Source organism: Heterodontus francisci, chromosome 23 (assembly GCF_036365525.1).
Source record: "Heterodontus francisci isolate sHetFra1 chromosome 23, sHetFra1.hap1, whole genome shotgun sequence".
NCBI lineage: Eukaryota > Metazoa > Chordata > Chondrichthyes > Heterodontiformes > Heterodontidae > Heterodontus > Heterodontus francisci.
This window is the reverse complement of record NC_090393.1, coordinates 22738355-22753583: the sequence shown is the minus strand read 5'-3', so window position 1 is coordinate 22753583 and position 15229 is coordinate 22738355. Positions and strand designations below refer to the sequence as shown.

General features: G+C 43.8%; 1 protein-coding gene across 1 annotated transcript in view; it reads right to left on the bottom strand.

Moving 5' to 3' along the window:
• grk3 (G protein-coupled receptor kinase 3) overlaps positions 1–15229 on the bottom strand; it is a 315124-nt gene that overhangs the window by 37637 nt on the left and 262258 nt on the right. Inside the window, exons 13-15 of the mRNA XM_068054842.1 lie at positions 13837–13931; positions 12337–12444; positions 853–919 (exon numbers count right to left, since the gene is read on the bottom strand). Of these exons, the coding sequence (XP_067910943.1) occupies positions 853–919; positions 12337–12444; positions 13837–13931 (270 nt within the window). The remainder of the gene's footprint in view (positions 1–852; positions 920–12336; positions 12445–13836; positions 13932–15229) is intronic.

Below are 15229 nucleotides of genomic sequence, written 5' to 3'. Positions count from 1 at the left end.
CAGCACTGAAACAGGCCCTTTGGCCCACCGAGTCTGTGCCGACCATTAACCAACCATTTATACTAATCCTACACTAATCTCATATTCCTACCACATCCTCACCTATTCCAATATTCCCCTACCACCTACCTATACTAGGGGCAATTTACAATGGCCAATTTACCTATCAACCTGCAAGTCTTTTTGGCTGTGGGAGGAAACCGGAGCACCCGGAGGAAACCCACGCAGACACAGGGAGAACTTGCAAACTCCACACAGGCAGTACCCAGTATTGAACCCGGGTCGCTGGAGCTGTGAGGCTGCGGTGCTAACCACTGCCCCACTGTGGCAAGGACTAGAACTGAATTCATAATTCTTTATACAAAAGGAAAATACCGCAGATGCCGGAAATCTGAAATAAAAACAGAAAATGCTGGAAATACTCAGCTTGTCCGGCAGCATTTGTGGAGAGAAATAGAGTTAACTTTTCAGGTCTGTGACCTTTCATCAGAACTGATCAAGGTCACAGACCTGAAACGTTAACTCTGGTTCTCTCTCCACAGGCGCTGCCAGATATGCTGAGTATTTCAAGCATTTTCTGTTTTATTTCATAGTTCCTTAGGCTGCTGTTTCTAAGCTGCCCAAGAATTATTTTTAAAAAAACAAATTAAATCAAATAATCAAAGTTTACTATAAATGTTTATTTCCTAATAACTTGAGTTAACAGATTAAATCAGTTTAAATATAATGTTTCAGCAGTTCTTTGACAGAGTTCTGAAGCAGCTCAGCAGCAGGACTGATTCAATTTAGGAAATCTTGCTGCTTCACTGTTTCATTTGTGAATGATGTTTTTGTTGAGATCCATTTTCTTACCATTGTGAGTGTCATGCGGTCAATCTCGTGCTTGTCCTTCGTTTTGTGCTGCCGGAATGGGCTGTGCCTAATGGGGGAAAAAAATAAAGTTTAATATTAACAGACTGACTGTAACACTGTTGACTGACTAGATGGCCAATAGTGTGGGAATGATGGGGGAAAGGGGAAAGAAAGGAAAGGGAAAGTCTATAATGTCACTAAACTTAACAACTCAAATGTTAATACCAGAAATTTCTATTGGGAGGTTGGACATTTTGAGGCTGAAAGGCTTGCATCCTGTGATATATCAAGGATTACATGGAGAATGACAGGAGAACAACTTTTTGGTCGTATATTTTTTCAACACCGTTGTTTTAAGAAGCGGACTCATGCATTATTTTTGAATTGTTTTCTCATTCTTCCATTTCGTTCCCAATCGACTCTGTCCTCTTTGCTTTACGACTACAATGCAGGTCAGTTATAGGCATTGTGCAGCTACTGTCAATACAGTAGTGGTACATTCAAGATTTCATTTTGTTTTTTTGAAAATACATTTACAGTTGAGCCTCCAGCTAACTCTACACAGGAACAGAGAGATGCTTAAAGCATGAAGTATGTCAGCATGGACTCCCTATTAACTCAGTTGGTAGGTGCACTGCCAAGTGTGGAAATGAGCCATATAGACCAGGAATTCTAAGAGTCCAATCCTAGTCTGTAGTGAGTTAGCTTATCTGAGCAATGAAATTTGTGCCAGTGCATTTGGGCTAGGGAGGGGACAGTCAGCCAGGGCTTCTGCTCCCAATCACTGTCCAATAACTCATGCTTGAATTAGCCTGGTAGCACTCTATCCCCAGGCTCATACATGAAGAAGTCACTTGGGTGAGATACCAAAGGGTATGGAAAACTGTTGGTATTATAATCCAGCAAGAAATAGTGCCTTCAGGAGATAAAGGGAGAAAATTTGAGCACTAAAATAAATTACGCCATAATGCAGTCTCCTTTTCCAGGGACAGGTTCATCTACTTTTTAAAACTTAAATTCACTTCCCATCTTTCCTGAATGCATGACTTTTGCTGGTTTACAGCTGTATGGGCACCAACAGCCCTTCAGTACCTTCAGGTGTGAGCCAAAACAGTGAGTGTCAGAAGGCTATTCAACTACAGGGTCAAGACATTACATCTAAGCCAATGTTTTCCTCACCTGGGAGCCACATATATACATTTTCCACCAAGGGGCAGTATACAATGATTATGAAAAGGAACCCTGGCTAATTTTACCCTCCCTTGCCTAAGCCACTGAAGCAAACTGTAGTGCCCCATCTGCTGCTACAGCTGAGACAAGCTAAATTCACTGCAGACTGAGGATTAAGCCTGGAACTATCTAGTTTGCAGCATTGTGTAGCAACAGACTGGATAATCCCTTTACTCAAAAAGCCCTCTGGGGAGCTAGCAAAGATTTTTCTATTTTAACATCTGTGAATATACTTTATCTGTACAGAATTTGAACATTTCTTCATTCAGAGTATTTCCCGAATAGACTAAATTTACTGTAGCTGGGTTTGATGTACGAATAGGCTTATTGTCCCTTTCATCCGAAAAAAAATATTTTCTTTAGAATATATACTGGGGCATACCACTCCAAACATTGAATGGGTCGAGTTTATTTTTTAAAAAAATGTAATTTGTTTGTTGAACCACCAGACAGTAGTCCTGTTGCATGAGACTCCACTTCAGAGTGTACGTCTAACTCAAAGGTTCAGTGGCTGACGAGCTGCCTAATTTATTCTCCTGCTGCTTTGCCGACGAAGGGTCTAATAGCAAGAGGACCCTTTTTTTTTTCTCCTATCTGATCTCTCTGGCTTCTCTGACTTTTACTCCATGACACTTCAAGGTCTCTTTCACATCAATTGAATTGGAGCATCCCACAGGAGGTCACTGCTGCTGTCACTGCCATCTCTTTTCCTTTATTGGATCAGTCTGCACACCTCTTCAAAGGGCAACATCAGACAGTGATTTTGCTTCTGCTGCATAGAATCCTGCCTTCCAAACCACATTTAAAAAGAACTGAATCATGCCTTACTGGCAGGCTTTCTTTTTGAAGAGAATTGAGGAGAAGAATTAATTAAAGCTGCTCTCGGAATTGTGACTGTGTTGACTTGAGAAAATTCATTTTCATTATCCATGGTTTTGCTAATTTCTTTCCTTATTTTTTATTTTTCATAAAAATGAACTAATGGGAGAGTTTATTTGAAAAATAAGTATAGTTCTATTTCACTGTACTTGTGGAATAAAGGCATTGTGGAGGCAGGAGAGCATTAACATTCTGTTTCCTCTAAGCTACCAACACCAAAAATTCAGTTCCAAACTTCTCAGCATTGTAATTTAGGCTGTGGGTGTGCAACCAGTAGCCTCTGAGCCTTGGTTCAGCCCCAAAAGCCCAGATATATCCAATTTCTGTTCTTCTATTTCTTGTTTCCTGGTTTGCTGTTTGAATTTCATGAGCCTTTAGATTTGGAAAGTGTTGTTTTTAGTGCTGTTCCTTCATTGATCAGTACACCACTATCTTTTGGTAGCAGCAACTTGAGATATATGCATATTAATAGGAATATGGCTTTAAATCTTATGTGATCATTCTCCCTCCCAGGCCTCCCATGGTGGTCTATAAAGCCAAAAGTATGTCCACTGCCTACAAGGCACAAGTCAGGAGTGTGATGGAATACTCTCCACTTGCCAGGTTGACTGCATCTCCAACAACACTCAAGAAGCTCGACACCATCCAGGCAAAGCAGCCTGCTTAATCAGCACCCCATCCACCACATGAAACATTCACCCCCTCCACCACTGGCGCAAAGTGGCAGCAGTGTGCATCATATACAAGATGTACTGCAGCAACTTGCCAAGCTTCCTTCAACAGCACTTATCAAACCTGCGATCTTTACCAGCGAGAAGGATGAGTGCATCAGACGCATGGGAATGCCACCACCTGCAAGTTCCCCTCTAAGCCACAGCTCACTGAAGGCAGCAGCACAGGTAGATAAGGTGGTTAGGAAGGCATGTGGAACACTTGCCTTTATTAGCTGAGACACAGAATATAAGAGCAGGGAGGTTATGATGGAGCTATATTTATTTATTTATTTAGAGATACAGCACTGAAACAGGCCCTTCGGCCCACCGAGTCTGTGCCGACCAACAACCACCCATTTATACTAACCCTACAGTAATCCCATATTCCTTACCACCTACCAACACTAGGGGCAATTTACAATGGCCAAATTTACCTATCACCTGCAAGTCTTTGGCGGTGGGAGGAAACCGGAGTAAAATGCTAGTTAGGCCATAGCTGGAGTACTGTGTACAGTTCTGGGCACCACACTATAGGAAGGATGCGATTGCCCTGGAGAGGGTGCAGAGGAGATTCACCAGGATGTTGCCTGGGCTGGAGCATTTCAGCGATGAAGAGAGACTGAAACGGCTACGGTTGTTTCCTTAGAGCAGAGAAGGCTGAGGGGGGACATGATTGAGGCATACAAAATTATTACGGGCATTGATAGGTTGTAGAGGAAGAAACTGTTTCCCTTAGCAGAGAGGTCAATAACCAGGGGGCATAGATTTAAGGTAAGGGGCAGGAGGTTTAGAGGGGATTTGAGGAAAGATTTTTTCACTCAGAGGGTGGTTGGAATCTGGATCGCACTCCCTGAAGAGTGGTAGAGGTACGAACACTCACAACATTTAAGAAGTATTTAGATGAGCACTTGAAACATCATAGCATACAAGGCTATAGGCCAAGTGCTGGAAAATGGGATGAGAATAGTTAGGAGCTTGATGGCCGGCACAGACACGATGGGCCGAGGGGCCTGTTTCTGTGCTGTCTAACTCTATGATTCTATCATTCTGATTTGGAACATTGTCGCTGTTCCTTCACTGCCGCTGGGTCAAAAACCTGGAACTCCCTTCCTAATAGCACTGTGGGTGTACCTAACCAGATGGACTGCACTGGTTCAAGAAGGCAGTTCATCACTACCTTCTCAAGGGCAATTAGGGATGGGCAACAAATGCTGGCCTTACCAGCGACGCTCACATCTTATGAAACAAAACCCTTGCAGATTCATTGCTTCACCCTTTTATAGAACAATATATGAACTTCTATAAATGAGGACAGCTGGACTGCCAACCTGATTTTTATGCACACAGGAACAAGGGTGAAAATGGCAAGTCAGAATGTGGAACTCCACTAAATGTTGGCAACCTGGTATTCATAGCAATCACAGAAATCATAAAATGGTTACAACACCGAAAGAGGCCATTTGACCACGCTGGCGCTCTGCAAGAGCAAATCAGCTAGTTCCACTCCAGTCCTTTCCCAGAGCTCTGCAAATTTTCTCTCTTCAGGTACTTATTCAATACACTTCTGAAAGCTACAATTGAATCTGCCTCCATCACACCCTCAGGCACTGCATTCCAGATCCTAACCACTCACTGCGCAAAACGATTTTTTCTCATGTTGTTATTTCTTTTGCCATTTACCTTATATCGATGTCCTCTGGTTCTCAACCCTTCTGCCAGTAGGAACAGTTTCTCCCTATCTACTCTGTCCAGACCCCTCATGATTTTGCCATCACATCCTTCCTAAAGAGTGGTGTCCAGAATTGAACAGAGTACTTCAGTTGAGGCTGAACTATTGTTTTATAAAGGTTCAAATAAATTCCTTGCTTTTGTACTCCGTGCTCTATTTATAAACTGCAGAATCCCAGATGCCTTTTAAATGCTTCTCAACCTGTCCTGCCACCTTCAATGATTTGTTCACATATAACCCCAGGCCTCCCTGTTCCTACACCCCCTTCAGAATTTCACCCTTTATTTTATATCATCTCTCCTTATTCTTCCTACCAAAATGCGTCACTTCACAGTTCTCTGTACTAAATTTAATCTGACACGTGTCCGCTCTTTCCACCAGGCTATGTCCTCTTGAAGTCTATCACTATCCTCTTCACTACTCACAATACTTCCAAGTTTTGTGTCAATTGCAAATTTAAAACTGTGCCCTATACACCCAAGACTAGATCATTAATATATATCTCGAAAAGTAGTGGTCTTAGTACCGATCCACGGGGAAGGTATCCACTGCATACCTTCCTCCAGTCTGAAAAACAACCATTCTCCACTACTCTATTTCCTGTCACTCAGCCAACTTCATATCCATGCTGCCACTGTGCCTTTTATCTATGAGCTTCAACTTTGCTGGCATGCCTACTATGTGGCACTTTATCAAATGCCTTTTTTCGAAGTCTATGTACACCACATCAACCGCATAACCCCATTAATCCTCTCAGTTACCTCATCAAAAACTCAAATCAAGTTAGTAAAACACGATTTGCCTTTAACAAATCTGTGCAGGTATTCATTAATTAATCCACACGAGGTAGTGCTCAACCCAGTGGTCCATTTGTTTGCGCTGGTCAGTGATTATGTCCCCGATTTAGATTTGAGGGGGGCGATCTTCTTGATGGTTGGCCCAAGAGCTCTCTTCATGCCATCATACATTCCTCTGATGGTTCCGGTGTCTGAGGCCAGCTGAATATGACTGCATAGGTGTTGCCAGTAGTCGTTTGCGCAGCGCCTGGCTGTTCTTTGTGCAGTGCTTCTGGCTGCTTTAAGTGCTGTGGATGTTAAATCGCTGGGGGCTTTCTTGTAGTTCAACAGTGCAATGCGCTTAGCGGCTATGACAGGTTCCAGCTCTTCATTATGAGATTGAAACCAGTCTGCATTTCTCTTCGCACTTTTGCCGTAGGTGGTCAAAGCTGACTCATAGATGGCGTCTCTGATGTGGGCCCACTTGGTCTCAGCATCCCCTGTGGGAGTGTTTTGAAGGGCTGTTACAAGTGAATTTAGAAATTTTTGTAACAGCTGTGGGTGAGAAATTCTGCTCGTGTTGATGCGCGGGTGGCCCTTCTGCTTGGAATGATGCAACTTCTTTGGTCTGAGTCTAACCTTGCTGCACACCAGGGAGTGGTCGGTGTCGCAGTCTGCACTGTGGAAGCTGCGTGTGATTTGAACACTGTTTAAGGCGGCTCGCCTTGTGACAATGAGGTCTAGCTGGTGCCAACGACGCGATCTTGGGTGCCTCCATGAAACCTGGTGACAGGGTTTAGTGTGAAAGAACGAGTTGGTGATGCAGAGGTTATGATAGGTACACAACTCAAGCAGTTTCTGCCCGTTCTCATTCATCCTTCCAACGCCACAGCGTCCAAGGCAGGAGGGCCATGAGTCATGGTCGGCCCCAACCCTGGCATTAAAGTCCCCCAGCAGGAATAGGTGTTCGGTGTTGGGGATGCTGCTAATGATGTTATGGAGTTCCTCGTAGAACTGATCTTTAGCTTCAAGTGGGGAGCAGAGTGTTGGAGCATAGATGCTGAGTAGTTGTACAGGACCAGAGGTGGTGAGCAGTCGGATGGACAGTACGCGTTCCGAGAACTGTACTCCAGGGAGAATGCTGTCACTGAGACTGCCCTCAATGCAGCCCAGCCTCTACCAGTCATGGAGGAGCTGGACATACAGCCAACCAAATCGGAACTCAGTGATGCCATTGATTCTCTAGCCAGCGGAAAAGCCCCTGGAAAGGACAGCATTACCCCTGAAATAATCAAGAGTGCCAAGCCTGCTATACTCTCAGCACTACATGAACTGCTAAGCCTGTGCTGGGACGAGGGGGCAGTACCCCAGGACATGCGCGATGCCAATATCATCACCCTCTATAAAAACAAAGGTGATCGCGGTGACTGCAACAACTACCGTGGAATCTCCCTGCTCAGCATAGTGGGGAAAGTCTTTGCTCGAGTCGCTTTAAACAGGCTCCAGAAGCTGGCCGAGCGCGTCTACCCTGAGGCACACTGTGGCTTTCGTGCAGAGAGATCGACCGTTGACATGCTGTTCTCCCTTCGTCAGATACAGGAGAAATGCCGTGAACAACAGATGCCCCTCTACATTGCTTTTATTGATCTCACCAAAGCCTTTGACCTCGTCAGCAGACGTGGTCTCTTCAGACTACTGGAAAAGATTGGATGCCCACCAAAGCTACTAAGTATCATCACCTCATTCCATGATAATATGAAAGGCACAATTCAACATGGTGGCTCCTCATCAGAGCCCTTTCCTATCCTGAGTGGCGTGAAACAGGGCTGTGTTCTCGCACCCACACTTTTTGGGATTTTCTTCTCCCTGCTGCTTTCACATGCGTTCAAGTCCTCTGAAGAAGGAATTTTCCTCCACACAAGATCAGGGGGCAGGTTGTTCAACCTTGCCCGTCTAAGAGTGAAGTCCAAAGTACGGAATGTCCTCATCAGGGAACTGCTCTTTGCTGACGATGCTGCTTTAACATCTCACACTGAAGAGTGCCTGCAGAGTCTCATCGACAGGTTTGCGGCTGCCTGCAATGAATTTGGCCTAACCATCAGCCTCAAAAAAACGAACATCATGGGGCAGGATGTCAGAAATGCTCCATCCATCAATATTGGCGACCACGCTCTGGAAGTGGTTCAAGAGTTCACCTACCTAGGTTCAACTATCACCAGTAACCTGTCTCTAGATGCAGAAATCAACAAGCGCATGGGAAAGGCTTCCACTGCTATGTGCAGACTGGCCAAGAGAGTGTGGGAAAATGGCGCACTGACGGAACACAAAAGTCCGAGTGTATCAGGCCTGTGTCCTCAGTACCTTGCTCTATGGCAGCGAGGCCTGGACAATGTATGTCAGCCAAGAGCGACGTCTCAATTCATTCCATCTTCGCTGCCTCCGGAGAATACTTGGCATCAGGTGGCAGGACCGTATCTCCAACACAGAAGTCCTCAAGGCGGCCAACATCCCCAGCTTGTACACACTACTGAGTCAGCGGCGCTTGAGATGGCTTGGCCATGTGAGCCGCATGGAAGATGGCAGGATCCCCAAAGACACATTGTACAGCGTGCTCACCACTGGTATCAGACCCACCGGCCGTCCATGTCTCCACTTTAAAGACGTCTGCAAACGCGACATGAAATCCTGTGACATTGATCACAAGTCGTGGGAGTCAGTTGCCAGCGTTCGCCAGAGCTGGCGGGCAGCCATAAAGACGGGGCTAAAATGTGGCGAGTCGAAGAGACTTAGTAGTTGGCAGGAAAAAAGACAGAGGCGAAAGGGGAGAGCCAACTGTGCAACAGCCCCGACAAACAAATTTCTCTGCAGCACCTGTGGAAGAGCCTGTCACTCTAGAATTGGCCTTTATAGCCACTCCAGGCGCTGCTTCACAAACCACTGACCACCTCCAGGCGCGTATCCATTGTCTCTCGAGATAAGGAGGCCAAAGAAAGAAATTCACACTGTCCAAGTGACTGTTAATTTTGTCCGGATTATCGTCTCTGAAAAATTACCCACCGCCGAGGTTAAACTGACTGGCCTATATAGTTGCTAGGTTTATCCTTACATCCTTTTTTGAACAAAGGTGTAACATTTGCAATTCTCCTGTCCTCTGGCACCACCCCGTATTGAAGGAGGATTGGAGGATTTAAATCAGCGCTTCCACAATTTCCTCTCTTACTTCCTTCAGTATCCTCAGATGCATTCCATCCGGTCCTGGTAATTTATTAACTTTTAGTTCTAATACTGCCTCTTTATCAATTTTTATCCCATCCAGTGTCTCAACAACCTGCTCCTTCACTATGATTTCGGCAGCATCTTCTTCCTTGGTAGAGACAAATGCAAAGGACTCATTTAGTACCTCAACTGTGCCCTCTGTCTTCTTGAGTAGATCCCTTTTTTTGGTCCCTAATTGGCTCCACCCCTCCTCTTACTAGCTTTGTGTGCCTATGGAAAACTTTTGGATTCCCTTTTATGTTAACTACCAGTCTATTCTCATACTCTCTTTGCTTTTCTTATTTCCTTTTTCACTTCTCTTCTGAACTTCCAGTATTCCACCTGGTTCTCACTTATATTATCAACCTGACATCCGTCATATACACCCTTTTTCTGCTTCATCTTATTCTCTCTGTTGTGTGATTGCTTTTAAGAGTAATGTCCCTTTAAGATCTTAGTATGCTAATGAACTAGGCACTGGGATGCAGTCATGTGACTACATGCCACAGTCACTCTGCAGCTGTCATGCCCAGAGTAAGGTTTTGTAAATAGTTTGCTCTGTATAGTACATAATAAATTAGCTGTAATAAACCTGTTTGAGATCTTCAACCAGTTGGACTCCATGCATCTCATTTATGTTGCATCAAATAACATAAAGAACTCATTACATGGTGGCAGCTGTGGTGAGACACCAAGGGTACCCGCATTGAGTCAATCCACGACCTACAACAAATGTATCTGGACAGGCTTGACGCCATAGAAGATTTCAAAGGCGATGGCATATTGCATCTCAGAGAGGATGCAATTCCATCAATCGACCCTCCCAGAAAGTGCAATGGGCACATACAAGAAAAGCTTAAGTGCGAGTTAGATGACATGGAATGCAATGGCATCATCCGTCGTGTGCATCATCACACAGACTGGGGCAGCTCAATTACGTGCATGCTAAAGAAGGATGGAGCAATCAGGGTATTTCTAGATCCGAGGCATCTAAAGAGATACCCCCACAAGATTCCGACATTAGAGGAACTGAATACCAAGGTCACAGGAGCCAAATTCTTCTCCTAGTTGGACGCTATAAATGGATATTGGTCGGTACATATTTTGCTTTTATTATATTGGTCGGTACACCTAGCTGAGGAATCTCAATAAGTCACCACCTTCAGGTCACCATTTGGAAGATGCTGCTTCCAGAGACTACCCTTCGGCTTATCTGTCAGTCAAGATCTGTTTCAGCAGCATATGGACAGAATTCCAGAAAACATGCTTGGTTGCATATGCATTGCCAATGACATTGCGGTAAAGAGCAAAACCAAAGAACATGATCGAAATCACCATTCACTGATGGAAGTAGCTTGTCACGAAGGGCTCATTTTCAACAGCAAGATGTAAGTCAGATCAATTTCTTTGCCTCCATCTATTCCGGTTGCGGAATCCATCATGACCCAGGCAAAATTGAAGATGTAAGGCATTTGCCTACCCCACAAGACAAGGAAGACCTCCAGAGATGTCTTGGATTTTTCAACTTCTTGGCACCATACAACACTCTCTCTCTTTCGTCATCCAGGAGCCCTGGTTTTGCTTGCCCTACCTTTTCCCTTTGTGGGAAAGTACCGCGACTGTACCCGTACTGTGTCCTCCTTAAAGTCATACGAACATACGAATTAGGAGCTGGTGTAGGCTGATCTGATTGTAACCTCAACTGCACATTTACGCCTACCCCCAATAACCTTTCACCCTCTTGCTCATCAAAAATCCATCTACCTCTACCTTAAAAATAGTCAAAGACTCTGCTTCCACTGCCTTTTGGGGAAGAGAATTCCAAAGACTCACGAACCTCTGACAGAAAACATTTCTCATCTCTGTCTTAAATGAGCGACCCCTTATTTTTAAATCGTGACCCCTAGTTCTAGATTCTCCAGCAGGAAACATCCTTTCCACATCCACACTGTCAAGATGCCTCAGAAACTTATATGTTTCAATCAAATCGCCTCTTACTCTTCTAAACTCCAGCGGATACAAGCCTAGCCTGTCCAATCTTCCTCATCAGATAGCCCGCCCATTCCAGGCATTAGTCGAGTAAACCTTCTCCGAACTGCTTCCAATGCAATTGCATCCTTCCTTAAATAAGGAGACCAAAATTGTACACAGTACTCCAGATGTGGTCTCACCAATGCCCTGTATAACTGAAGCATAACCTCCCTACTTTTGTATTCAATTCCCTTCGCACTAAACAATAACATTCCATTAGCTTCCCTAATTACTTGCTGTACCTGCATACTATTGCAGTCAGCCCATTGTTCCGTTACAGATTTGCCTGCCAATCTTTGATTCCAATTTACCTGGGCCAGATCTGTTCTCACCCTACTGCAATTGGCTCTCCTCCAATTAAGTATTTTTATTCCAGATTGCTCCTTGTCCTTTTCCATAGTTCTTCCGCTCTGCCTTTCCCAGTTATCCCAGTTTATAGTAAGATAATTAAAATACCCCACTATCACTATAGTTTTTGCATCTCTCTGTAATTTCCTTGCAAATTTATTCCTCTATATCTTTCCCATTAGTTGGTGTTCTATAGAATACACCGAGTAGTGTAATGGTACCTCATTTGTTTCTTAACTCTAACCAAATAGATTCTGTTCTTGACCCTCTAGGACAGCCTCTCTCTCCAGCACTGTCTTGGACATCCTCTCCATTTATGGGACAGAAATTCCAGATGGTGACTTTTCCTCTCAATTCGATCAAACCCAGGTTCAAAAGGAAAGCACAGCTGCCATGACAATGCATATACAATTTAAAATGATGACAGTCTTCAAAGCTATTTCCAAGGCACTTACTTTTGGCACCAATAAGACAGACCTGATTACGCTTATTCTTATATAGCATTTTCTGTTTGGTGACTTACCCTCGAAGGAGTTTGAAGAGCATGCACCCCAGAGAGAACCAATCTGCACTGCTGTCATACGCTGTTCCTTTTTGTAACACCTCTGGAGCCATGTATCCATGGGTCCCACTACATCAATAGAAAAAAACTAAGCTTCAGCATCAATAAAAAAAAACCCCTCTGGTTACATATCACAATCTACCTCTCCTTTTTGGTAGCAACAACAAAAATTGTAGGGAAAAAAAGGACTTTAAAAAAAAATTCATTCACGGAATGTAGGTGTCACTGGCAAGGCTCATCCCTAAAGGTGCTTGAGAAAGTGGTAATGAGTCACCTTTTTGACAACTCAGTGGCTTGCTGGGCCATTTCAGAGGGCAGTTAAGAACCAACCACACTGCTGTGGGTCTGGAGTCACATATATGCCAGACCGGATAAAAACAGCAGATTTCTTTCCTTAAAAGGACATTCGTGAACCAGATGAGTTTTTACAACAATGCAATAGTTACGTGCTCACCATTACTGCTACTAGCTTTTTATTCCAGATTTATTTAATTAACGTAATTTAATTTTCCCAGCTGTTCTAGTGGGATGTGAACTTATGCCTCTGGATTACAAATCCAGGCGTTTGGATTACTAGTCCAGTAATGTAACTGCTATGCTACCTCTCCCAGGGATCATCTCTGCCAACAGCTCAAAGAGGAAAGGCACCACACAGTAAAGAGTCCTGCAGAGCAAGTCAGCTTCAAGTTTCATTCCTCATCTTGGATGAATTAGCTAATCTGAAATTGTTTGATGGTGATGATACTACTGTTGGTCTTGGCACCTGTGGGCTAGGGAAAGAAAAATAATCTGCCCATATTTTGGTTCCTGATTGTTATCGAGTAACTGTGCAGCAAATGCATTTGTGGGCATTGGATGCGGAAGGAATAGGTTGTGTAGCATGCTTGGAAAATGTGCTGGAGAGTTGCTGAAGCCTGTAGAACTGTATATCAGCAAGGATCAGAACCTTCAGGTGAGAAGGGCTAAAAGGGAGAAAACTGAAAAAGCTAAAATAAAAATTGAAGAAATGATGGCTATCACTCCAATTTGATATTTGTACAACTAGATCCAGCTGCAAAGTACATGAGTGAGGGAGTTGCAAACATATTAAGTAACCAATAGCCAAGGGGTATAATATTTATAAAATGAAAATTCTGTGACATATAGAGAATGGGTGAGCATGATCCCAACAACACTGCTCTGTTAAGTCTATCATTTAAATTTAAATACAAAACAAGAGTTGTCGCTGCCAACCTCAATGCATCACAAGGAGACACCTTTGGGGTCTTTCCCCCTTATTGTCTCCTTGAAGCTCTTGTTACGTCACAGATTTCCAGCAGCTGAGATAGGGAAGTGGTGAATTTTAAAAGATAAACAATATAAATAAGAGAGAGAAAAACAAAAGGGTGCACTTGTCTACCAGCACAAGACTGGTCTTGTTCATGCAAAGCTGTCCACATTAACAGGTTAACAAGTACATACACACTGGCATGGGGCTTCTTTTTTGAGAAATCGCAGGCAAGCCCTAGGTCTGATATCCTCACGTGACCATGCTCATCCAGTAGAATATTTGCTGGCTGTAAAACACAAAGTAACAGGGTACATTGCTCTAAATCATTTTAATTTCATAGTAGAACTACAGAAAAATCTCAACACTCATTCTGGTTTGAATACAATAGAACCTAAGTCAAGTCGATTTATCCTTTCCCTCCTTTCTTCCTCATTATGCACACTTTCCTTTTTGTCATTTGGTCCCACTTCACACAGCAGTTTTCACCCAAGACAGTGTCCAATCAATACAGCCACCAGTATGTGCATAACAGCAGTGAAGTATGACTGGTACTTTTGTTCTTCAACTTCATCCTCCCTGACTGTCAATGTTCCCTCTAAGCTGCGTGGGTGCAGAGTTGCACAGCAATCTGGAATGTACTACACAGTGCAATAAACAGGCTATGCACAACCAATGTTGCCTCTAAGATGCATTTGTGCCTCACTGCACAGCAAACTTGAAAGTACTGTGCAGTGCAATAAACAGGCTGCACACAACAAAGAAAAATTAATGGGAACATTGCTTACACAAAAAATAGACCCATCGAGCCTGCTCAACCATTCAATACGATCATGGCTGATCTTAGGCTTCAACTCCACTTTCCCGCCCACTCGCCATATCCCTCGATTCCCTGAGACACCAAAAATCTGTCTATCCCAGCCTTAAATGTATTCAACGATGGAGTATCCACAACCCTCTGGGGTAGAGAATTTCAAAGATTCACAACCCCCTGAGTAAAGAAATTTCTCCTCATCTCAGTCGTAAGTGGCTTGCCCCTTATTTTGAAATTGTGTCCCCTGGTTCTAGACTCCCCAACCAGGGGAAACATCTTACCTGCATCTACCCTGTCTATCCTTTTAAGTATTTTGTAGGTTTCAATGTGATCACCTCTCATACAGGCCCAATTTACTCAGCCTCTCATCATAGGACAACCCCCTCATCCCACGGACTAATTTAGTGAACTTTTGCTGTACCACCTCCAACGCAAGAATATCCTTTCTTAAATGTGGAGACCAAAACTTCACACAGTACTCCAGATGTGGTCTCACCAAAACCCTGTAAAATTGTAGCAAGACTTCTTTATTCCTGTACTCCAATCCTCTTGCAATAAAGGCCAACATGCCATTTGCCTTCCTAATTGCTTGCTGTACCTGCATGCTAACTTTCTGCATTCCAAAATGCTTACTGTCTGCCCTGACAGCAATTTACTAAGTGGAGAACTATGGGGAGTGGAATAATGCTCCAAAGAGCCACAACTCAGAGTTGCACTTAACTGACATATATTCGCAAATGAGCAATAATCGTGGGTAATTTAAACTTCATATT